Genomic DNA, 24,303 nt, shown 5'->3' with positions numbered 1-24,303 from the left:
TCGAAGACATGGGCTGGAGTTTCTCAGAGCATTTATTTGTTTTGGGATTACAAAGCTGGGGGCTGGGGGTGGGGGGCGGGGACGTAGCCTAAAGGGGAATGTTAGTGGTGTGGGTGCCGGCTTGGGTGGAGGAGCTGCGGGGCGGGGGAGGGGGTGGTTGAGCGTGGGGAGTGGCAGAAGAGGGGTACACTCGTGGAGCAGCTCAACTAGAAGGAAGGGTGTGAAGGGTTGCTGTAAGAGTAGCTGCACGTGGCCTGGGAGCAGCTGCGAGGGATGAGGACCCAAGGCCCCTACGCCCACCCCACCCCAGGGTCCCTTCTTTTCTTAAGTTAAAAAAAAAATTGCTTGACGGAGTTCAGGTCAGAGGCTGCGAGGATCCGAAGTCACAGGGTGGACAGCGGAGCTTGCTATGGCCAGCAGAGCCCGGTTCTGGCTCAACAGCAGCTCAGGCCTCCTCAGCTGTGGCGTCGATGCCCGCATAAGTGAAGTTCTCAAACAGCGACATGTTCACATAGGCCTGGGGGGGGCAGAGCAAGCTTTAGTGGGGGCCAGGGATGCAGGCGACTCTGGCCTGGAGCTCCCTGACTTCCAGGTGCTGGGGGTGCTTGAAGAGACACTGAACTAGATTCAAGATGGCCCTATGGCTGAGGGCAGCCCTCACCAGCCGGGATAGACCACAGCTCGGCATCCAGGTGAGAGGCCCTTGACACAATTGTTCCACAGGAATTTTTGTTCTTTTTTCTTCTTTTAAGAAACTTTTTCGCTGAAGTGTAGTGGGCGTACGATATTGTATTAGTTTCAGGTGTACAACATAGTGATTTGACAGTTACCATCTGTCATCGCACAAAGTTATTACAGTATTATTGGCTCTGTTCCCTATGCTGCACTTTCAGCCCTGTGACTCATTTATCGTATAAGTGGAAGTTTGTACCTCTTAATCTTCACCGATTTTGTCCCCCTTCCCCCTTCGAGCAATCACTAGTTTGTTCTCTGTATTTATGAATTTCTGTTTTATTTATTTTTTAGATTCCACACATAAGTAAAGTCCTATGGTATTTGTCTCTCTCTTATTTTACTTAGCATAGTACTCTCTAGATGCATCCACATTGTTGTGAATGGCAAGATTTCATTCTTTTTATTATTTTTTTATTTATTTTTGAGAGGGGGGTGGAGACAGAGTTGTAGGGGCGCCGGGGTGGCTCAGTTGGTTAAGTGTCTGACTTCAGCTCAGGTCATGACCTTGTGGTCTGTGAGTTTGAGCCCCATGCCCGGCTCTGTGCTGACAGCACAGACCACCTCAGAGCCTGATTTGGATTCTGTCTCCCTCTTTCTCTGCCCCTCCCCTGCTCGTGCTCTCTCAAAAACAAACAAATATTAAAAAAAAAAATCTACTGGAAAGTGTGAGTTGGGGAGGGGCAGAGAGAAAGAGGGAGACAGAGAATTCCCATCACAGAGAATCCATGCTGTCATTGCAGAGCCTGATGCGGGGCTTGAGCTCATGAACCATGAGACTCTGAAATCGAGAGTCAGATGCTTGACCGACTGAGCTACTCAGGCACCCCTTGATTTCATTCTCTTTGTAGCTGGGTAATAGTCCATTGTATACATAATCGACTCTTGACCAACATGGATTTTAACTGTATGGGTCCACTTACACCAGATTTTTTTCAATAAATGTGGTACAGGACTGTCAGTGTATTTTCTCTTCTTCATGATCTTTTTCTTTTCTCTAGCTTACTTTAGTATAAGAATACAATGTATAATACATATACAAAATACATGTTAGTTGACTGTTTATGTCATCAGTAAGGCTTCCAGTCAAAAGTTCAGTTATTAGTAATTAAGTTTTGGGAAAGGCAAAAGTTATATGCAGATTTTTGACTACATAAGGGATCGGTGCCCCTTAGTCATACATTGTTCAAGGGTCCACTGCATATATCTCATCTTTCGTATCCTACATCTTAGTTTTTTTTTTTTTTTAATGCACTCAACAAGTGAATTTTTTGTTCATTCATTTATTTATTCATCAGGGTATTTTTGGTGATTTAGCCATTTATATGGTTATTTGGTCATTCCTTACTTTCTGCTTGCTTTTTAAAAATATTTTATTTTTGAGTAATCTGTATACCCAACATGGGGCTCAAACTCACAATTTTGAGATCAAGAATGCTCCACCAACTGAGCCAGCCAGGTGCTCCTGATCATTCCTTTATTCTTGAGACAGTTTGTGAATTCCTATAGCTATTTAGTCATTAGTTTAAACGAAGAACTCTTTTTGCATTTACTCTGATAGGTTTCTTCATTTATATTTATCTGATAATTTATCTACATGGTTACTAGAGTCAGTTATTTATGTATTTATTCATATGTTTATTACATCATCCATCCACTAATTCTTTCCATTCATTCACTTACTGTATCATTCATTCCTCCATCCGCCCATTTGGTTGGTTGGCCATTCATGCGTTGTCACTCTGGCTCTGTGCCAGGTGAGGAGAGGTGGCCCAGAGGAGAATGGGCTGATAGGCCCAGCAGAGGAAGATGGGTAAACAGTTGGGAGCTAGGGGAGGGATTTGCTGCTGGGGCCTCAGAAGAGTTAGGAGAGCCTCGTGTCCAACCCATGGGGCACTGGAAAGGGGGGGTGGCATCCAGAGGTCCCGCCTAGCTGTCCTGCAGCAAGTGGTGGGGACAAGGACATAGAGGTTGCTGCTCTCTGGCTCGTATGAGAGGGCACCCCTGGAGGTTGATGAGCCCTAGTCCCCGTCACCCCAGCCTCCTCACCTTCCTGGCTTCCAGCATCCGACCCAGCTGCAGTGCAATCTGGGCAAAGGGGGGTCGCTCGTATGGACGGTCCCGCCAGCACTGACGCATCAGCTCGTACCTGCAGATGGGGGCATTGCTGAGATGAGGGGTCAGGGCTAGCTGGGGTGATGGGGTCATGGGGCTCCAAGCTGAGGAGACTCACACTTCATCGTCACAGTTACGAGGCTGCTCCATGCGGTAGCCCTGAGGCAGCTTCTCATACAGCTCAGCACAGGTCATGCCACAGTATGGCGTGCCCCCTGCAGGAGAGGACAAAACTCTCTCAGCCCAGGGACCGAGGTGGGGGTAAGGAGAGGGCACTCTGGAGGGTGGGGGTCAGGGACTCACCAAGGCTCACGATCTCCCAGAGGAGGACCCCAAAGGACCAACTGAAATGAGAAGGATGTACTTAGTGATCTTCTAGACCCCGGGGCCCAGCAGTTCAGCGTCCACCTACCCCAAGGGTGCCGCCCCTCCCGCCCCCTGCGTGTGTCTACTCTGCAAGTGTCTGCCTTGGCCAGCTGCCATCTCTGTCCACTCAAAGTCCTTCATAGCCACTCCCAGGCTCAACATCATCATAGGTAACATTTGTATCACACACTTACTATGGGCCAGGCACTCATCATTTAACATATATGTTAATTCATTTAACCCTCACACCAACCTTATGATATAGGTACTATCATTCTCCCCATTCTATAGATGGAGACACTGAGGTACTGAGAGATTAGCTAGCTTTCCCAAGGTCACACAGCTAGTAAATGGTAGAACTGGAATCAAACCCTGACAACTTGATTCCAAAGCCCTTGCTTTTAACTGCCTCTTATGCTGTTGCAACCTCCATGCAGGTGAGACCAGGGTGGGAGTTCTAGTCAGGGGGAGGGGACCTAGGGGGTTTGGGGGCAGAAGCAGGAAGCAGCTGAGTGGTGGTCAGAGGGGCGGTTGGTATGATGGACAGTGAGCAAGGCAGGCCAGGCCAAAGGGCTGGTGGCAAATGGGCAGAGCCAGAGCTGGAGGGATGGGCAGGCCAGGTTCCCTGGAAAGAGGAGCAGAAGTGGGCCACGATGGTCATATGGGGGTGAGGAGCACAAAGCGGGGGTCTTGGGGGTTATGGTCTGGTTAGGTCCTCAGGTGGGGATGATACCACCCTTCAGAGACAAAGGTGAGAACATTCCTGGGGTGGTCTTTCCATCCACCTAGGCATTATCCACCCACATTCCCAAACCTCTCCAAGGTATCTCCCAGTCTCTTAGATGAGCACAGCCCTAAACTTCCCTACCCCAATCCTACCACTGAAACACCTTCCAAGACCACACCTCCTTCTAACTAGCACCGCCCCCCACCCCCCTCTGCCTTCCCACTAAGATGCTGAGCATCGCCAAGGTATATCCAAGGCACACTTGTGTCACACCTGTGTCACGCGTGGAATACACGTTGGGAATGTCCCAATCGTGCCTTGCACTATCTGAGACGTGTCTGAGGCGTGTCTACGTTATGTCTGTGTGCATCCCTGCGGGACCATAAGCCCTGCTCCTTCTGAGCCCCATACTCACACATCACTCTTGGTGGTGTAGACGCTGTAGTTCAGAGACTCAATGGCCATCCAGCGCACGGGGAGACGCCCCTGGGAGAGAGTGGGTTTGAGGGGTTCGGCGAGGAGGAGGGACCGGTGTGTGGGGCTCTGGGGGGCAGGCATGGAAACTGAGGCGGGGGGACTAAGACTTACCATCGTCTTCTTCACATAAACTTCCTCCCCCCGAGAAAGGCCAAAGTCGGCAATCTTGGAGGCCAGGTTCTCCCCAACCAGCACATTTCGGGCAGCCAGGTCCCTGTGGATGAACTGCAGGCACGGTCAGAAGTCAGGGAAGACTGGGGATGAGAAAGGCCAGGACTCCTCGACCAGTGAGGAGTCTGGCCCCACAGCTGGCCCTCCATCCCTGTAAGAGCCCCTCACCCTTCTTCCCAGTCAACCAGGCCTCATCCTGGACCAGTGACTCCTGCCTTAGAAAAGTCACACTGCTGGTTGTCCCTTCCTCCCTATGAGCTGCCCATGGCCAAGCTCAGGCTGCATCCCTCTTCCTGGGACAAGGGCGGGCTTGTCCTTGGTGACCACACCGCATCTCCTTCTCTTCACTTGCTCCCTTCCCTTCCCGCCTCGTTTTCCTCTCCCCTCATTGAGGAAAGTGGGGAAGGCCCTCCTCTTGCCCAGAGTGACCTTTCCCTTGAGTCCCAAGTCTTCCCCACAAGGTCCTCCAACCTCCTCAGAGACTTCTCTCCATCAAACCCTCCCTCTCACTGGCCCCTATTCCTCTGCTTCAAAGACCCTCAAAACTCCACTAACTTTAAAATGTCCTTCCTCAGCATCATGCTCGCCTCCTGCTACTGTCCCCTCCTTCCTTCCATTCAAGCGGGATGTCCTCACCCTGGGGCTTGGGCCTCCACTCCCTGCTCCACCTCTACCCTGTCCTGGTGGGTCTCACCCACTCCCTCACCATGAGATTCATCCACCATCTGTGGGATGACAGCTTCCAGATTGTTGTTTCTGGCCTAGCTCTTTCTCCCGAGTTCTAGGCCGGCATCTGTAACCGCCAACTCAACATCTCCACCAAGATGTTCCTCCGATGCTTCAAACGCAACACCTCCTCCAGGCCTGCTTCTCGCCTTGTGCTCTCGCGTACTTAGCCAGGCCAGCAGCTCAGGGTCACATCCTTCTCTGTGCTCCTCGACCCCACATCCAATGACAGCCTGCTGACTCTACCTCCTGCAGTTGACCCAGTGCCCCCTCTGGCACGCCTTCCCTCCCCACACTCACCTGCTTCTCGCTCAGGTACTGCATGCCGTTGGCAGCATCACTGGCAAAGCGCAGCAGCTGCCGGGAGCTGAGAGTGGAGGCAGTTCCGTGTTCCCGGGCAAAGGCTGGGTCCGTCTCCAGGACCCGGCTCTTCCGCAAAAAGTCTAGCAGGTTCCCGTAGGGGGCGTATTCAATAGCGATGTACAAGTAACCTGAGAAGGAAGGAGACAGGTACAGGGTGAAGGTTTCTATGCAGGCAGCCTGTGGACAGCAGGCACCCAACGGTGGCAGACAGGGAGCCTGAAGCTCCGGCAAGCTAGTGACGTGGACAGAGGTGATGGCTGTCGACGGGGCTTTGGAAGAAGGGGCAGGTGATGAGCTGGGGGCTCACCTCGGTTTTCACAAGCCCCCAAGAGGTTGATGATATTGGGGTGATGTCCCAGTTTGCACAGAACTTCCAATTCTCCCGCAAAGTCACGATGGTCATTTTCAGAGGCATACTCTGTGGAAAGAAGCCAACATCACTTTTGCCAGAAATAATTCTGGAGAAGAGGCATGGCTAGAGAGGGCTGGGGCCAGTTGCGGGAGGGGGCCAGGTAGGGCCTGGGATCTGTGGGACAAAGGAGGGGGGCAGGCCTGGGGTCAGGGGTCACTCCCAGGGAACCTTTCAGCATCTTGATGGCCGCGTTCATCTTGAGCCCATCCTTCTTGATCATGGCCCGGATGACCTGACCAAAGTTCCCCTCCCCAATGAGGTCCTCAAAGGTGATGTCTTCCCACTCCAGCACTGGATAACTCAGGGGCTCGGGCTGTGGTTTTGGCCGCCGGGTTAGCGTCAGGGTGCCTGAGCTGAACTGGAGGATGGTTTCTTCACCCTTCATAGGATGGGACAAATGGGCAGACAGTCCATGCAGCAGACACGGGGCCGGCAAAAGGCACAGACAGGCATCAAAGAATAGCTAGACACATGGAAAGAGACCCACGCAGAGGGCACTCTGGTGGTCAGCCAGGAACAGACATTCAGAAGACACATACTGAGTATCATAGAAGACGAAGCCATCAGTGGGGCTGCTGGGTGGACAAATGTCCAAGAAGAGAGATGGAGAGGCCACAGCCTGGGGAGCACGTAGGTATGCGGGGCTCTGGAAAAACAGGTGTGGGGGGCTTAGGGTTGCTAGAAGCCATGAAGCCATGAGTCAATGGAAAGAGGATATTTCTAAAAAGTTTTTAAGTTTATTTATTTACTTTGAGAGAGAGAACTGGGGAGGGGCAGAAAGAGATGGAGAGAGAGAATCCCACACACTCTCAGTGTGGAGCCCGACGCCAGGCCTGATGCGGGGCTCAAACTCCTGAGCTGAAATCCAGAGTCGGGTGCTTAACTGACTGAGCCACCCAGGTGCCCCTACATCTCTAACATTTAGAACAGGAAAGAATTGGAGTGAGCTGTGATGGGAAGTGGTGAGCTTCCCATTGTGCTGATGTCACAGCCAGGCTTTTCTGCCATCAAGGATACTCTGGAGAGGATTCTAGCCTTGGGCAGTGGGCTAGGATACATTTATTGAGCACCTACTACAGGCTAAGCCCCAAGCTGCTGGCAGTCAGTGGAGGGGTTTTCTCCACAGTGGCAGAAGCAGACCCACTTGGCATCCATTTATAGCTCTAAAACCACCCAGGCGCTGAAGATAGACTGTCACAAAGAGGAACATCCACTTCCCCCAACTGTGTAGGAGCTGGGCCACCTGGGCAGGGCGGATGGCAGGAAAACGAAACAGCTGAACGGGACCAAGGGCACTGCCGCTATGAGGACTGGAAGGGGGTTAACACAGACCTGGTGGCGGGGCTCCCTAAGTGAGCTGAAGCTCGGATCCATGGGCGAGGGCAAAGGACACGGGGCATGTGGATTCACCTGAAGCCACCAACCGCTGAGGGCGCACATGTGGCCCAGCAGCGGCACCATATGTAGGCATGTGCACGCACACGTACCCATCCCACGGAGGAGCACAAGCACGGGGACACACGCATACACAGGTGGGGGTGCCCACAAGTGGATGCACACAGGTACTCCTGTGTGGCGCTCACACACACCTTCATGCAGGCACATGTGGCAGGGCAGATCTCGAAACTAGGATTATATATATATGTATGTTAAAACTCTGCTTTCCCACCTCCCTCCACATCTGTATTCGTTACCCTTCCCCCACCTTAGCAGCGGCTGGCTTTCTGTGTGCACTGACCTCAGAGGGAGCAGCCTGGAACAAAGAAGCCAATTGAATCTCTGAAGGGAGTTTTTAAAGGCATGGCAGAGACAATAGCCTTGGACACTAGACTTTCTATCACAAGGATCAGCTCTTGAGACAGAAGAGGGTTTTTTTGTTGGTGGTGGTTTTTGTTTTTGTGTTTTTTTTTTTGAAATGCCAGGGCTTGGCCGTAACTATCAAGAGCCCAGGCACAGAGGACGAAGGGCAGAGTTTGGATCATCAGGGACAGCAGTGGGGGACGGGCAGGTGGGAGAGAGGGATGGGAGGTGGTGACAAGAGGGGGTGATGCTGGGTCCCTAAAGAGAAGCCAGCACTGCCCCGCACCCCCACCCCAAGTATGGGCCCGCAGGCTGGAGGGGCACAGACCGAGAACAGACAGGTTTATGGCGAGGCCAGGAAGAGAGGAGGCATCGCTGCCTTTCCCCGGCAGCAACAGGTGAGCCTTGAGCTGGCACAACTCTGGAGCAGTAGGAACGACTGTGACAGGGGTCGTGACAAAGGGTATGAGGGCCACAGAACATGCTCGCAGGGCACAGGGAGCACCTCAGGGCTCTGAAGTCTCCTGGAGCTGGCCCTGACACTCGCAGACATGGAGGCTGGGACCAGGAACTCACAGTACGAGCGGCCTGTTGGCAGGAGGCCCCAGAAGGGCTAAGGGCATCAGCCACAAATGTGTGCAGATGGAGGCTGGCTCCCATGTCCAGGAGGGTCTGCTAGGATGGATGCCAGCATGAGGCCCAGGTGTGCCCCTGCCCCCCTTCCCACCCCGTGTCAGCACCACGCCACCCAGGCTTACGGCACCTCCAGTGAGAAGCGGGAGGACCCTGAATTAACCGTGGTGAAACATGGACAGAACAGAGTTATTTTGAACCGGCGATATTCACCAGTAACAAAAATTGACTTATGAACGCAGTTCAGTTCTAGAAAAATAAAGACAATTATGTTTGGTGCCCTAGAGCACTGCTGAGTGCAGTCCCATGGCTGCAACACAAACACACACACGCGTGCATACACACACACACTCGGGTGTACGGGTACTGTGTGTGCGCAAACGTAGATGGGGGTGTGCGCACGTGGGTGGGTACAGGGGACTGACCGATCCTGACTGGTAGGTGAAGGTGCGTCTGCGGTGCGGGCAGCTTTTGCGGATGCACACCAGGGTCAGGAGGGCAGCCAGGATGGTAAGGCAGGTGGCAGACACAGAACCCATTACGGCCAGTACCAGCTGCTGATCTAGGCCCTCTGCAGCCGCTTGGACCTCTTGGACCGGGCCCTCACTCTGCAGCCCTGGACACAATAAGAGGGGCAGATCGTGGGAAGCCTGGGTCAGGGAGGGAGAGGTCAGAGATCCCAGTACCAGGAGGGACGAGGGGTGTCAGGCCGAGGGCCAACGGTCCACTGGAGTGACAGGATTTTCCTAGCGCCAGGACAATGGGTCCTAAGAAGGGAAGGGTCAGGGTCCCCAGTACTAGGACTCCCGTCACTTGTCGGGAAGGGCCTTGGGTGTCCTAGCTCCCAAGCCACAAGCTCCTACCGTTACCCAGGGTAGACTCCTCCACGACGCTGCTCCAGTCGCCGGGACCCTGAATACTGGCCCGCACACGGAAGAGGTAGCGTGTGCTGGCGTTGAGGCCACGGACAACGGTGCTTGTCTCCTCGGGCCTGTCCACGTCCATCCACAGGGGGTCGCCTGAGCCCCCAGCCACCTGCACCTCCACGATGTATTTGGATATAGGCCCAGCCGAAGCCTCTGGTCGCTGCCATGTCAGCTGGATCTCAGAGTCTGAGAGGGCCTGGGCATGGAGGTGTCGGGGGGCTGGGGGCCCTGGGGAGGCGGGGGTGGGGAAGGCGGGGCTCAGGCAGGAGCAGGGTATGTAGTTCTGGGGTCAGATCCATTCTAGCTGTGTCCCCTGCTCGGTGGACCCCAGAATGGGAGCCACCCTGCCATCCTCTCCCTATGGCTCCCTCCCTTCATCCCCAAGCTTCTGCTTCCCCTCATTCTCCTTCTGTGCCAGGCCCTCCTGGTGCCCTGGATCCTCCCAGGGTGCTGGGCCTTCCCCATGTGCCTTGTGCTCCCCCGATCCCCATGTCCTCCTGGTACACCATATCCTCCCCATGACCTTGTTCTCCCCGTAAACTGTGGCCTCCCCATCCTTCCCCATCCCATATGCTCCTGCTGACCTACGTCCCCACCAGCCTCCGATATCTGCCCACCCCACGTCCTCCCTGTGTTCACGTCTGTCTGATATCCTGCTTCTCCCTTATGCCCACGTTTTCCACACGTCTTGTGTTCTAGGTCTATCCGCTCTCCTGTAACCTCCCGTGTCCTTACGGGTCTGGCGTTTCCTGTGTCCCATGTCCTCCCCTCATCCCGAGCCCATAACCCCCTTCCTGAGCATACCAGTGGGGGGCAGAAGCACGCGTGCAGGGGGCGAGGCAGGGCCCAGGAGGGTGCAGTGGTAGAGCCGCACATCCAGCTGGTAGTGGGTGCCAGGCGTGAGTCCAGTCAGGAGGGCGGTGCGGGCCTGGGGGGACGAGACGTTCTCCCGCCGCTCCTGTCCCCGTGCCCCATCCCACAGGCGCAGCAGGAAACCATCGCCCACCAGTGGCCCAGGCACCGAGGGTAAGGACCAGCTCACTCGCAACCGGTCAGGGCCCTCCACGTGCCAGCCCTCCAGCCATGGCTGCAGCAAGGGCTCTGGGACCGGAGGTCAGGGGTCAGAACCGTCCAGCGGGTCCTTGGGGCTGGACAGGATAGTGCTCCCCAGGGGACAGGGTGGGACAAACTCCAGTGGGAAAGGCAGGGGCCCCTGGGGGTGGACAAGACATGACAACTGCTGAGTGCATAGGAACAGTAACTCCTAGGGGGACAGGAAGGGATGACTCTTGGCCTCTCACCAGGACAGTCTGTGGTCATGAGTGTGGGAGGCCCCCAGGCCCCCTCCCCGCCTTCCCCTGGCCGGCTCAGCTGTACACGGACACTGTATCCTGTCTTCGGCCTCAGGTTCATTAAAGTCACATTCTCACTGGGGTCCACTGGGGACAGGACACATCATTCAGCCCCCTACCTTTTCCAGAAGCTGCCGTCTTCCCCCCTTTTCGTTCTGTCCTTTCTCATTGTTACCCAACACCCCTGTCCTGCCCCAGCTGTCTCCCTGCTCACCCACAATGGCGGACCAGGCCGTGGTGCTGTCCTGGGGCCGGTAGTGCAGGCGGACGGAGGCGATGGGTCCGTCCCCGGAGAAGGAGACCAGTGGGGAGACCACGAGCTGGCGGCTCTGCTTGGCCAGGAGCCGCGGAGCAGTCAGGGGCACTGGGGGCACTGCCAGGAGACCCAAGGTAAGGCAGGGTCCAGACAACCTGCCCAGTCCTCAGAAAAATAAGAGGACTCTACTCTGGCCAAAGAGATCTCTGGGTCTTGGTTTGGATCAGGGCCCCCTCTAGGCTGGGGAGAGACCAAGTTCAACAGATGACCGGAATGGCCAGCATTCAAGCAGGATAGCATTCTGCCCCCTAAGCAGCTCGGGGCACACAGATCTGGCAATGAGGATGTGAGAGTATCCCCAAAGACATTAAAAGAGGTCTGATATGGCTAGATGGGTTTGGGGGAGGGTATGCTGTCCATGCAGTGTAGGGGAGACAGAGGGGGCTGAAACCCAAGGCAGGGAGATAACATGGGATCAGCCTACCCTCTGCCCCTCCCCCTATCGTTTGTCACTCTCTTAATTGGGGAGAAAAAAAAAGGTAGCCAATGATGAAGCACCTGCTCTATCCCAGCTGCTTCCTAGGTACAATCTCTACTTCTCACAGCTACTTTTCAGATGGAGCTCTCACCCTGGGTTATGAGCGAAGAAACTGAAGTTCGGAGACATCTACCTTGCCTAAGGACATGCAGCCAGCAGGAAGTACAACCAGTGTTTGAACTTGGTCTGTCGGTCAGGCCACCTAGATTCAGCCAATTCTACTGCAAATAGCTTTTGTGTTCCTGCCTGGCTTCCTCATTCCATGGCCATGACACCCTTGTCCTGGCCTTAGCTTTTCTTACCAGATCAATGCCGTGACTGATTCCCTCACCACTTTCTAACATTTTCCAGACTGATTTTTCTAAGCAGGATGGAAGGATGGGGGAATGGGTAGATGGAAGCGACGGGGGGCAGGAGGCAGGGCAGAGGATGCGGGGTTGAGAGCTCAGTGGGCGGGGAGGAACGGTGGTGTCTGACAGAAATGAGCACATCATGAGGAGGTGAGATGAAGGTCGGGTTTGGATCTGTGGAGCCCCCTGTGCCTAGGGCTGTCCAGGAGGTGGATGGAGATGAAGTGGGCCCTTGAATCATACACCAGGGAACTTCCACGCTGACTTCAGAGCCAGAACCCCACTTCTGGAGGTCCCACCAAATGGGTCTGGAGCTCAGGAGAGTGGTCTAGCCTGCAGATCAAGCCTGGGCATTGCCAGAGAACAGCTGAAACTTGGGAGAGGACCCTTTAAGAATCATGACAATAAATGCCAACATTTATCCAGCACAGGCCCTGTGTTAGGCACTGTGCTAAGGGCTTAAATGCATCATCTAACTTAAATGCAACTTAAATGCATTAAAGGTATCATCTAACTTGCTTCACAGCAATCCTAGCTAGTGTAACGCTGATGTCCTCACTGTAGAGAGAAATAAGCGGTGAGGGACTAAGCAGCTGGCTTAAGGCAACGGAGCCAGGGATTTGTGGGGAGGATTTGAACCCGTGTTGCCTAGGTCAGATGCCTGGGGAGAAGACACAGGCTGAAGGTGGAGCCTGGCCACACTGATGTTTCCTGCTGGTGGGGCAGCCACAAAGTTGTGGGAGGGGTGGCAGTGAGCCAGTGGGAAGGAAGAGGAAGATGAGGGAGGTCTGGGCTTCTGTCACGGGGGTGGGCGGTCAGGAGCAGAGGGCAAGAGAAGCCGGGGACACCTGGGTGGCTCAGTCAGTTAAGCGTCTGTCTGACTCTCGATTTCGGCTCAGGTTGTGATCTCACGATTCGTGAGACTGAGCCCCTTTGAGCCCCGCATCAGGCTCTGCACTGACAGCACAGGGCCTACTGGGGATTCTCTCTCTCCCTGTCTCTCTGCCTCTCCCCACCTCTCTCAAAATAAATAAATTTAAAAAAAAGAAAAGAGAAGCCAGGGCTTATGATACTGGAGAAGGTGAAGGGACACCTGAGCTGGGCTGGATGGCTCCACTCTGGGCCATCCTGGGCACTCCCTCCCTACTCACTGGGGAAACCCTATGCAGCTCCTCTGGGCAGCAGGTTACCCTCTGAGCTTAGGCATCCCATGTGCTCCCCTGTCCTGGCACTGAGAGCCCTGGGGTATGACTTAGAGCAGGAAGCAGCATCCCAGAGGCAGAGCTAAAGGGATCCTGCGTGCAGAGGCTGTGAAAAGGTGGAGAGGGCCAGCATGGCCAGGCAGGAGGGTATCCCGTTTCTAGGGCATGGGATGTCCTTTACAGATAGCACTGAGCTGTGTTCCTGCTCTGACACTGCCCAGTCCAGACCTCTTCTTTGCTTGGTCCTGGGCTGTGACCTTAGATGTCCTCTCCCTTCCTTCTACAATGCCCAGTCTTAGCGGCATCACCTAGTGCCCACTCTGCCCACTGCCCATCCTCCATGGCCCCGGGACATCACTGACCTTTGACGTTAACCCTGAAACGTCGGCTGTCTTGGCCACCAGACGTAGAGACACGGCACTCCCAGAGCCCACTGTCCCCGAGGGCCAAGCGAGGCACCTCGAACTCAGCTGTAGTCCTATTTGGCTCCACAATGGCCTTGGTGGACTGAGAGAGACAGGGAAAGGGGGCAGACCATAGAGAATGTGCACCCATGTGACAGATGTGGGGACGGATGAGGGGACAGAAGACCAGTGGTAGTTTCTCAGCAATTAGCCGACCCCATCTGACCTGTGGTCGGGCCAGTAGGTAGCGCCTAGAGAAAGCCCTGAGGGGTCAGGGGTCTGAGGGAGCAACCGTGAGGCTGGAGGGATGGGGGGCCTGGGGTCAAGGGCGGGGGGCTGACCAGGAGGACTGTGCCGTCCGGCTTTCGGAGCTCCATGCTGCCCCGCACCGGGAAGGGGTTCCCTGCTGCCGCACAGTTGATCCGGGGCGTCGTCTCCAAGTTGAACTCCAGCTCTGAGGCCACATCCAGGATCTGGGGGATCCGGTCTAGGGAGAGGAAGGACACATGCTGGAGCCCCCGTGAGGCAGACGCCGACCGCCAGGGTGCCCCTGGTCGTGTGGCCTGCATCTTGGCAGAGGCATCACCATCGCCTCGGTCGCTCAAGGCTGTCTGCCAGCAGAGTCCTACAGGGCCCTGGCACCCCACCTCTGGTCAGCCGCAGGGTCTACCTCCTGCACCCCCGACCTGATATCCTCTCTCAGCCAAAGCAGGCCCCTCGCCGGCCTCACAGCCCGAACACCGGTTCAGGCCTCACTCGCTTCTGGGCTCTGTTACAGACCCTCTGGGGTCTCCTGCCTCCACTCCCCACCCAGCTGCCTGGGTCCTCTCTCACAGCAAGCTGACTGCCTTCTGCCTCTTCAGCAATTCCCTCCTGCCCCTGTCATGGTGGCCTGCCGTTCCAAGTCCCCGAGGCTTGACTCCTCTGACCACTCCCCCAACCCCCCTCCCGCCCCCTCGTACTCCACCGTCCTGGTACCTGACCCTGAGTCTTCAGCCCCCAGGCCTTTGCCCGTGCTCCTTCCCCAGCCATGTGGCTCTCATCCTTACACCCCATCTCAGATCTCGCCTCTTCCCCGAAGCCCCCTCCGAAACTCAGCCTGGCCAGGGGCCTCCTCTTGGCCCTCCCCCCAAGTCTCGGCTGCAGCCCATCCCCGTATGGGTGATGTGGGCTGGGCACTGAGAACTTTTCCTGGACCGTGAGCTTCCTGAGGGCGGGACCTTGAGCCAGGGAGAGATGTCTGGTGAAGGTTGACTTGTTTTGACGGATCATACCGGATTTCTCACAGTGCATCCCATGCCATCCGGAGGGGCACACGCAGCCGCTGAAGCGGTCACAGGTCCCGCCATTCTGACACTGGCACTGGAGGCGGCAATCTGCCCCAAAGTGGCCAGGGGTACAGGCTGGGAACAGAGGGGTTGTGGTTGGAGGGACATAGGCCAGGGGCAATAAGGGCACAGCTGGGGCCTGGGTGATGCCAGGCTGGGTGGAGAGGGCACGGGTGTGTCAACGGGAGCCAAAGCGGAGGGTCCAGGTCTAGTATGTGGCTGGCTCTCCGGGTCAGGGACTGTGGCTGGCAGGTCAGCCCATACCTTCCTGGCACTGGTGTCCTCTCCAGCCAGATCCACAAGAACAGCCATAAGGGTCTGGGAGGCAGAAGGTGAGACCCCGGCAGCCCGATGTGCCTGGACACTGCTCCTGGCAGCTCTGCCCAAAACGGCCCTCTCTGCAGGCTAGAAACCAGACGTGTGGGCACGGGGTCCACTGTCGGGCCTCAAAGTCCAGGTCCTGCCGGGCATTCTCACCACCCATGCTCTTGGTTCAAGAATCTTCCCCCGGCCAGGCACCCTCTCCCGCCGAGGTCCTAGCTCCCCATCCTCCTTACCTTGCTCACAGCGGGTACCCGTGAATCCAGGGGGGCACACACACTCGCCATCCAGGTCATGGCAGACACCTCCATGCAGGCAGCCTGGGCATTCCTTGGTACAGTCTGGTCCCCAGCGCCCTGCCCCACAGCCTGAAGGAATGTGCTCTCAGCCAGTTGCTGTCACCCACCTACCGGTGCTGCCGAGGACTGAGGCAGCCCTGGCGGCCCACAGGAAGTGCCCACGGGGCTCCCAGCCTCCCATGCCACCCACCACCTCTGCCCTCTGCTCCTAACCCCGCACGATGAGCCGGAAGAAGGCGCTGCCTAGGGGGCTGGCTTCCAGGTAGGTGGCACTGTAGATGCCGCTCGACGGTGGCTGCACATTTGGGAGCTGCAGCAGGAACCGCCCATCTTGGGCCTCATGCCAGTCCAGGGTATAGAAGTAGGATCCTGGAGGCATAAATGGGTCAGGGGCCTCAGCGCCGGTGACAGCCAGTGCCCAGGACACATCAGTGTGAGCCTCGTACAAGTGGCCAGAACTGGGCCAAGGCACCAGCCAGGATCTGTCCCCAAGCCAGAAAGTTGGCATACATCCTCTGCTCTATGCTCTAACAACCCCCACGAAGTCACCAGGTCCTGCTCAGTCTGGCTCCTCCTCATCTCCTAAAGCAGTCCAGTTCTTTCCACACTCAAGGCCACCACCACCACCACGGCCTTCCAGGCAGTCTCTCTGCCTCCATCCCCGCTCCCCGCTTTCCTAGTCATCCTTCACTCAGCAGCCAGTGGGATTTTCCCCAACAGAAGCCTCTGCAGCACCCCCTGCTCAGACTCCTCCCTGGTTATTGGCTCCTTAGCACATGGTGTTCACCAGTCTGGCCACCGCTTGGCCCTTTGGCCTCATACCTCTCCACACCCTGCCTGATTCCTAACATTCCTGAGTTCTGGAACTGCTGGTTTCTCTCCTAGAAACACTATGGTGTCTTGGCACTTCCTGCCTTTGCTCTTAGCCAGTCCTGCTCCTGGAATGTCCTTCCCTCCTCCTTTGTGTGGCTAATTCTGATGTCTCCTTCTAGGCACAGTTCAAAGGTTATCTACTTAGAGACTTCTCCCAGAAGCCTCTTCCTCCAGGACCTGCAGACCCAAATACTAGAATCCCTCTCCCTGTCCCACCTCCTTTTTGCTCTTTGCCCAGGACTGGACTGTAGGGAGCCCAGGTCTACTTGACTCTCTCAGACCTCTCATTAGTTTAGGGGGCCTGGTGCTCAGGAGGCAAACCCCTTGGCCCAAGGGAAGGGTCCTCTTCCCTCAGGAGCCCAGGGAGGCAAAAGGCAGCCAAAGGGCTGTGGGTCTGAGGGCTAAGTCTTTGGGGCCACACAGAATATCGGCTTCCTCCCATGGGGTGGCCAGAGGGCCTGATAGGACCTGGGTGGGGGCAATCCTGGGCCGAGTTACCAGTTCTCTTCTTCCCCTTGGGGATTGCTGCTCCCTGCCAGGTGAGCAATATGACAGCATCTGCTAACTCCCGGGGGAGAGTCAAAGGTGAGGATTTAACACAATGCTGATTTGGGTGTAACAGGGAAGAAGGCAGCCAACCCCAAGGCTGCTAGTCCTCTGGGTGCAAGAGGAGGAGAACAGCCCAGAGCTAAAGAGATGGGCACAGGCGCTTATCAAGGACCTGATCCAGGGCAGAGGTTGGTGGGGGAGAGGGTAACAGGTGTTTCATGCTGAAAGCTGTGTAAGTGGCTAACGCTGGGAAGGCTGAGGGCATGGAGGTGTTCGGGCAGGTAGGTTTACCTGCCCAACCCGTTCAGACACCCCTCTCACCGTTGCTCTTCCAAATCACATCTGTCTGCTTCTCCTTGTGCACAAGTGCGGCAAGCAGGGCCGTGTCGCCTTTGTTCACCGTGTGTGTGACCTTGTCCGGGAGCAGGTGCGCTGCGGGGTGGAGGGTGAGGTCAGAGGTCAACGCCCCCCCCCCCCCCATCCCGTCCCTGTCCCCGCCCCACGGGGCTCGACTCACCTCCCGGGCTGTTGTGCACGTAGAGGACGCGAGTGCGCCCCGCCCCGCCCACGCACGAGAAGACGCCCACCAGGTCCGAGGGCTGCGAGAAGCCGCGCAGCGTGATGCGGTGCGAGCCGTTGCGCACCAGGTGCGGGGGCTGCGCGGGCCGCGGCGTGCGCACGATGCGGTCGTCCTTCTCCAGCAGCAGAGGGGGGCCCCAGGCGTCGGCACCCCGGCCCAGCCCGGCCTCCCCGGACACGCAGGTCAGGAAGAAGCGCCGGGGCTCGACGAGGCGCAGGTCGGCCAGCAGCGTCAGGTCCACCGCGGCGCCTGCGGCGGGGACGCCAAGTCCTCCGTCCGCCGGGGTCCCCGGCCCGCCCCGCGCTCCGCCGAGCGTTTCCCTCCCCTCCCTTCCTCTTTCCCGCCGGCGCACTGGCCCCTTCCCCCGCCCCCAGGTCTCTTCGTCCTAAAATCGAAACAAAGCCTCTTCTCTGGCCTCCTCGTGCCCCCACCTTCTCCTGCCAGATGGCTGCCCTTTGCGGCCCAGCTTCGGAAAGAATGATCTATGCTCTCTGTCTCCGTTTCCTCACTTTTTAATTCCCTGGCAGCCCCCTTGAGTCCGGACCTGCCTCAAGCTGTTCCGCCGAGGGCAGCCGCTCTCCCTGCCCCCCACCAGAGGGTGCGGGCCAGGAGAGCCATGGAGAACAGAATCGCCTTGGAGAAAGCCCTCCCTTCCTCTGCAGACATCTAGACAGGCTTGTGGGGCTGGGCTTTAAGGTGGGGTCTAAGAGAGAGGTGGACTTCTGCAGCCGGGTGGTTGCGGGGCAGAAAGGAAGGGAGCCCCTCCTTTTCGACCCCTGCCTGGTAACTGCCAAGTAATTAGCTAGTTTAAATGCCACTTAGCTTATCAATTAATATTCTTCCAAAGCCTACCACGAATAAATGGAGTTAGCATTTACTGACCGCCCACCATATGCCGGAGCACCTGTTTCCCATTGGATCTTCACGTCCCCCGGTGAAATTGATGTCTTTCCATTTACAGATGAGGGTAATAGTAATTATTCTACAGGCTTCCTGGAGCAAGCTCATCTCCTCCCCTGGCTGTAACTATCACCTCTGAGTCAACAACCCTGGGACAGCCGGTCCGCATGGGCCTGCGTTTGTGTCAGCTTTCCCCAATACTGCTTCTCCCTCGTGCTCCCTGACTCAACAGACGGCACCAATCACCTGAGACATGAACTTTGTGGAGTCCTCTCATGTCCTTACTTTCACGATAATGCTTATTGGAGGCCAATTATATGCCAGGCATTTCATGTTCTCTCATTTTATCACAACTATCGTGGGTCATGGGTGTTATTACTCCACTTTTATAGCCAGTGAACGAAGCCTCAGAGACGCCACTTGCCCAAGGGCATACAATTAATAACTGGCAGAGCCAGGCTGCCTGACTGTAAACTCCACACCTCGAAGCGGGATGCTGGCTGCCGCAATCAGTCGCAAGATTCTGCAGATTCCATTTCCTTAAAGCCTCTTGACTTCACCCACGTCTCTCAGCCCACCCTTGTTTAGCCCTCACCCTTACTGACCCGGATCATCCCAATAGCTATACTCCTCCTTCCCCAACTCATCGTCTAAAGTGATCCCTCTAAGACCTTGTGACTGCCCGGTCTGCAACCCTTCCACGGCTCCCGATTGCTCTCAGGATACAAGGCATGCCCTTGAGCCCCTCTTTGCTCACACTCTGCCCCTCCTGCTGAGTTCCTTTCACGAAACTTCTCTCGCATGCGCTTCCATATCTCTGAGACTTGCAGCTACTGTTCTGGCTGCGTGGAGTGAAGGCCACTGCTCTTAGTGAAGGCTTTGTGGACTCCCTTGTCGTCTATTGCCCTCAAGCAGAGTAGCTGACTCTTTCTCAGTGCTCCTGTGGAGCTACTTGTGTCTGTCTCTATCCTTCACCCCATGTCCCACATCCCCGACTACCACTCAAAGACAGTCTTTGCATTCTAATGCTCTTTGGCCATAAGTGAAGGAATCAGCTACTACTTATTCAGGAGTCCTTATCTAACAACTGGGCATTGGACGCTGTGCATAAATTACCTCATTTAAACCCCATGACAGCCACAGGAGGTCAGCATCATATAATCTGTTGTATAGACCTGGAAGCTGTCTGCCTTTCAACCAATGGCCCGTAGCACAGCTCCTGGAATATTGTTGGTGCTAGGTAAATGTTTGCCAAATGAATAATTGAACGACTCCAACACACTGAAGCAACATATGAGCACCCACTGAAAACTGCAGGGCCCCCATCGGCCCTGCTGCTCTTTACTGATCCTAAAATCTAACTCAGTCAATAGCTGCTCTACTCCCAATTCTAGGCTACAATGGTTTCTAGTGCCTGGGTTTTAGAGGCCTTGATCCCACTTTCTAGCTGATTGGGGAGCAGATGAAGGTGATGACAGTGACGATAAGGTTTCCTAGGGGAAAATCAGGGCTTTGGGGGCTGGAGGGCATGGGGTGGCTTGGGGGAGACTTACCAACATGAGAAGCCAGAAAGAGGTTGGGGAGCAGCAAAAGGGGCCCCAGCCAGACCATACTCTGGAGGCTGACCAGGTCGGCCAGGACAAGCGGGGCCTCCGGTCAGCTATTCTGGGTCTGGCTGGTCAGCCTGTACTGATTAGTTTGTGTTGGTGCTGGGGAGGAAGAGGAAATGAGGTGGCTTGGGTGGGAGGGATGGCAGGGAAGGGGTGGGGAGAACTTATCCTGCTTCTGCACACCTCCCCCCCCCAGTCCGGCCCCCCCAAGGCTGGGGATGGGTGTGGCCTGGAAGGCCCTGGAATGGGGTCACTTGAGGTGGGGGAGAGTTGTAAAGACAGACCTAGGGACTGTTGGACCGATTTCCCATCTCCTCTTCTCCCTCTGGTCCTCAGTCTTGTAAGCAGGCAGGAGGCAGGAGGCAGGAAAGGGAGGAAGCCAGTGGCTTCCGCCTATTGAGGAGGGATGGGGGGAGGATATTGTTCTAGGGTCTCCCCTCCCCCCCAGCACATACACACAATACAGCCCAGGCAATTCCTCATGTATGTGCCCAGGACACAGTTACATGGGTGTTCCGGAGAGCCGTCCACAGGTGTAAAAGTGGACAAAGAGAACTCCCACTCAGGGCAAGAAAGGCGCTTCGACTCTATCTTGTGTATGTAGAGTGGACGAGTTTTTCCTTCCAGGTTCTTTGGCTGTTCTAATAATTGATGTGAGACAGATTAACGGGACAAAAAAGTTTAATAACATGGATAGCTCTTGTATACACAGGAGTGAAGGGGTTCAGAACAAGTCTTCCTGCAATGTGCCTCCTTGGCATGAAGATTATTTTGAGCTAAAAATATTTAAGACCCAGCAGATTCAGATAGCTCTCTTTCAACTGCCTGAATTTATATTGGAAAGGGTGCCTGTATCAGGAAGAAAGCTGCTCGCAGAGATTCATTTTTTCTTTATTTTTATGTTTATTTTTGAGAGAGAGAGAGAGAAGGTGAGCAGGGAGAGAGAGAGGAGACACAGAATCCGAAGCAGGCTCCAGGCTCTGAGCTGTCAGCACAGGACCCGACACGGGGCTCGAACCCACGGACCGCGAGATCATGACCTGGGTTGCAGCCAAACGCTTAACCGACTGAGCCACCCAGGCGCCCCGGCAGAGATTCCTTTTTGCCTAAGAAACTTAAATGCATAACAGGCCACCCTTTTTTTAAAATTTGAGTTATAATTAATATAACATTAATATAATTAATGTACAGTGTTATGTTGGTTTCAGTGTTATGTTGGTACAACATAATGATTCAACAATTTTATACATTATTCAGTGCTCCTCGCGATCTGTGTAGATTGTCACCAGACAACATTATTATATTGTTGACTATATTCCCCGTGCTGTACTTTTACTCCCTGTGACTTTTTGTTTATAACTGGACGTTTGTACCTCTTAATCCCCTTTATTTTATCCATCCCCTCTGGCAACAGCCACTTTGTTCTATGCATTTGAGTCTGTTTCTTGTTTGTTTGTTTTGTTTTTTAGACTCCACATATAAGGGAAATCTTATGGTGTTTGTTTTTGTGTGACTTAATTCACTTAGCATAATACCCTCTGGGTCCATTCATATTGTTGCAAATGGCGAGATCTTTTTTTTGTTTTAAGTTTATTTATTTTGAGAGAAAGGGAGGGAGAGAGAGATTGGGAGAGAGTGCACGTGGGGGAGGGGGAGAGAAGAAGGGAGAGAGAGAATCCCAAACAGGCTCCACACTGTCAGCGTAGAGCCTGACATCGGGCTGGATCCCACGAACCGTTGATCATGACCTAAAGATCTCATTTTTTTTTTTTTTTTTTTTTTTATGGCTGGGTGACATATCATTGTATATTTACACCACATCCTCCTTATCCATTCATCTGTTGATGGACACTTAGGTTGCTTCCATATCTTGACTGTTGTAAACAATGCTGCAGAAAAAATTAGGGGTTATATATTTTTTCAAATTAGTGTTTCCCCTTTTTTGGGGGGGGGGTAAATACCCAGCAGGACAAATACTGGATCATATGGTAGTATGGAGGAAGCTCCATGCTATTTCCTACAATGGCTGCACCAATTTACATTCCTACCAACTATGTTCCGAGGGTTCCTTTTTCTCCACATGCTCACCAACACATGTTCTTTCTTGTCTTTTTGATTTTAGCCTTTCGGACACAATGATATCTCATTGTGGTTTTTTTTTTTTTTTTATTTTTTTTTTTCAAGTTTAATTTATTTTTGGGACAGAGAGAGACAGAGCATGAACGGGGGAGGGGCAGAGAGAGAGGGGGTCACATACTCGGAAACAGGCTCCAGGCTCTGAGCCATCAGCCCAGAGCCCGACGCGGGGCTCGAACTCACGGACCGCGAGATCGTGACCTGGCTGAAGTCGGACGCTTAACCGACTGCGCCACCCAGGCGCCCCTCATTGTGGTTTTGATTTGCATTTCCCTAATGACTTGTGATATTGAACATCTTTTCATATGTCTGTTGGCCATCTGTGTATCTTCTTTGGAAGAATATCTATTCAGGTCTTCTCATTTTTTAAATAAGATTCTTTGTGAGGTGTTTTTGGTGGTGTAGAATTTCTTTTTATAGTTTAGGTATCAACCACTTATTGGGTCCATTATTTGCAAATCTCTTCTCCTATTCAGTAGGTTGCCTTTTCATTTTGTCGATGGTTTCCTTCACTGTGCACATAATGGGGAAATCTTTGTTTTTCATTCATCTCTTCTGCCTTCCTGCAAATGTCCACCTCCTCTTTGTATCCCAACCTTGCCTTAGCTCAGGATGTTATATAAACTTCAGCTACCTGGCTGTTCTTTGGGTCTCATATTTTACAGGGCTCCCATACATATGTAAGTAAATTTGTTTTTCTCCTATTAATCTGGCTTATGTCAATTTAATTATTCGACGAGCTAAAGGACCTAAAAGGGAAAAAAATTTTCCACCTCCGCAGGAGAGACCCAGGAAAAATGAGTAACTCCTAGAAATGGCCAAAGCCAAATACCATCTTCAGGGTCACCTGGGTGGCTCAGTCGGGTTAAGCGTCCGACTTCGGCTCAGGTCATGATCGCGCGGTCCGTGAGTTCGAGCCCCGCATCAGGCTCTGTGATGACACCTCCCCCGCTCATGCTGTGTCTCTCTCTGTCTCTCAAAAATTAATGAACATTTAAAAAATAAAAACCCTTCAGCTAAAGACAGAAGAGGATGCTGGGGGTGGCAAGTCAGTTATGGGAGACTATGAGAAAAGCACCGTAAACATGGGTAAGGTGGTTGTACAGATGTAAGTTTTTGCCCTCTGTTGATAAGAGATTCTAGAGATTGAGTCATTCCCTTATTCCTGGTACAATAAGAGGGAGACACTCTTATAAGTGGAGATTTTCCTTATCAATGTTAATCTCCTACTAAAAGGAACTTTTACTTAGTTTTTAGAACTTCACCTGTGTCTTCTGTTTCTTAAAAACGACCAGCTTTGGGGCGCCTGGGTGGCTCAGTTGGTTAAGCGTCCGACTTCAACTCAGGTCACGACCTCGCGGTCCGTGAGTTTGAGCCCCGCGTTGGGCTCTGGGCTGACAGCTCGGAGCCTGGAGCCTGCTTCCGATTCTGCGTCTCCCTCTCTCTCTGCTCCTCTCCCGTTCATGCTCTGTCTCTCTCTGTCTCAAAAATAAATAAACGTTAAAAAAAACAAAACAAACAAATAAAAAAAACCGACCAGCTTCAATAATCGATATGCCAAAGAGATAGATTTCAGGGTGGTATATTTTGCTTTCCCTTCATATAGTTTTCTCATTTTACAGATGGGAAAAGTGAGGCTCGCATGGTTTGGGGGCACTCTGAGGTTGTGGCAAGGCTGGGACTTGAACTTCTGAGAGAGAACTTCAGGAGAGACTTTGCTGCTGTAGCATGAAAGGATCAGGGAAGATCCCCCTACCTCATAGGCCCGTAGACCCCGCTTTCCTAGGTGCGAGGCTGGGAAGGAGGAACTTTCTCTGGATGAGTCTCAGGGCGGGAGTGAGGTGGTTGATGCCTCTGACGAGTCTTCAGTTCATCTTGGTGCCAAGGTCTTTGAATCTGGCATGAGAAAGTTGCCAGGGAATGCCGGAGGAGCACTTTGGCAAGGTTGTAGGCACGGTTCACTTTCGTGGAACATCTCCCTCGGTTCTGGGAAAGCCTGGTGGGCCTGATAGCATGTTGCAAATGTGTGGAGAATGTTCTGGCAGCATCTGTTCTTCTGGAAAGTGACACAGATACTAGCACAAGTGTCTGCTCCAAATGGAGAAGTTTGAGCCTGTGACATGTGTCAAGGCTCCGGGCCCATCTGCCCCCCCCCCC

At 54.1% G+C, this 24,303-nt stretch overlaps 1 protein-coding gene and 1 pseudogene across 1 annotated transcript; both read right to left on the bottom strand.

Annotated features, from left to right (window-relative positions):
* Nucleotides 1–14: 14 nt before the first annotated feature.
* Nucleotides 15–20,106, bottom strand: TIE1 (tyrosine kinase with immunoglobulin like and EGF like domains 1). The gene is made up of 23 exons (XM_040469898.1): nucleotides 19,954–20,106; nucleotides 17,438–17,749; nucleotides 17,242–17,352; nucleotides 15,712–15,867; nucleotides 15,436–15,567; nucleotides 15,143–15,283; nucleotides 14,825–14,953; nucleotides 13,892–14,037; nucleotides 13,509–13,653; nucleotides 11,015–11,173; nucleotides 10,750–10,887; nucleotides 10,253–10,549; nucleotides 9,386–9,676; nucleotides 8,948–9,138; nucleotides 6,258–6,468; nucleotides 5,985–6,095; nucleotides 5,615–5,805; nucleotides 4,529–4,642; nucleotides 4,356–4,426; nucleotides 3,151–3,191; nucleotides 2,966–3,062; nucleotides 2,782–2,881; nucleotides 15–517 (listed from the first exon to the last, which is right to left on the bottom strand). Exons 1-23 carry the CDS (start codon nucleotides 20,009–20,011, stop codon nucleotides 446–448), a joined length of 3,414 nt encoding a protein of 1,137 aa, XP_040325832.1. The 5' UTR covers nucleotides 20,012–20,106; the 3' UTR covers nucleotides 15–445.
* LOC121026983 (40S ribosomal protein S6-like) overlaps nucleotides 9,404–24,303 on the bottom strand; it is a 21,098-nt pseudogene continuing 6,198 nt past the window's right edge.

This window comes from Herpailurus yagouaroundi, unplaced genomic scaffold (assembly GCF_014898765.1).
Source record: "Herpailurus yagouaroundi ecotype Mexico unplaced genomic scaffold, PumYag 77, whole genome shotgun sequence".
NCBI classification, from domain to species: domain Eukaryota; kingdom Metazoa; phylum Chordata; class Mammalia; order Carnivora; family Felidae; genus Herpailurus; species Herpailurus yagouaroundi.
Note: the sequence above shows the minus strand (reverse complement) of the source record. Positions and strands in the feature narration are given on the sequence as shown.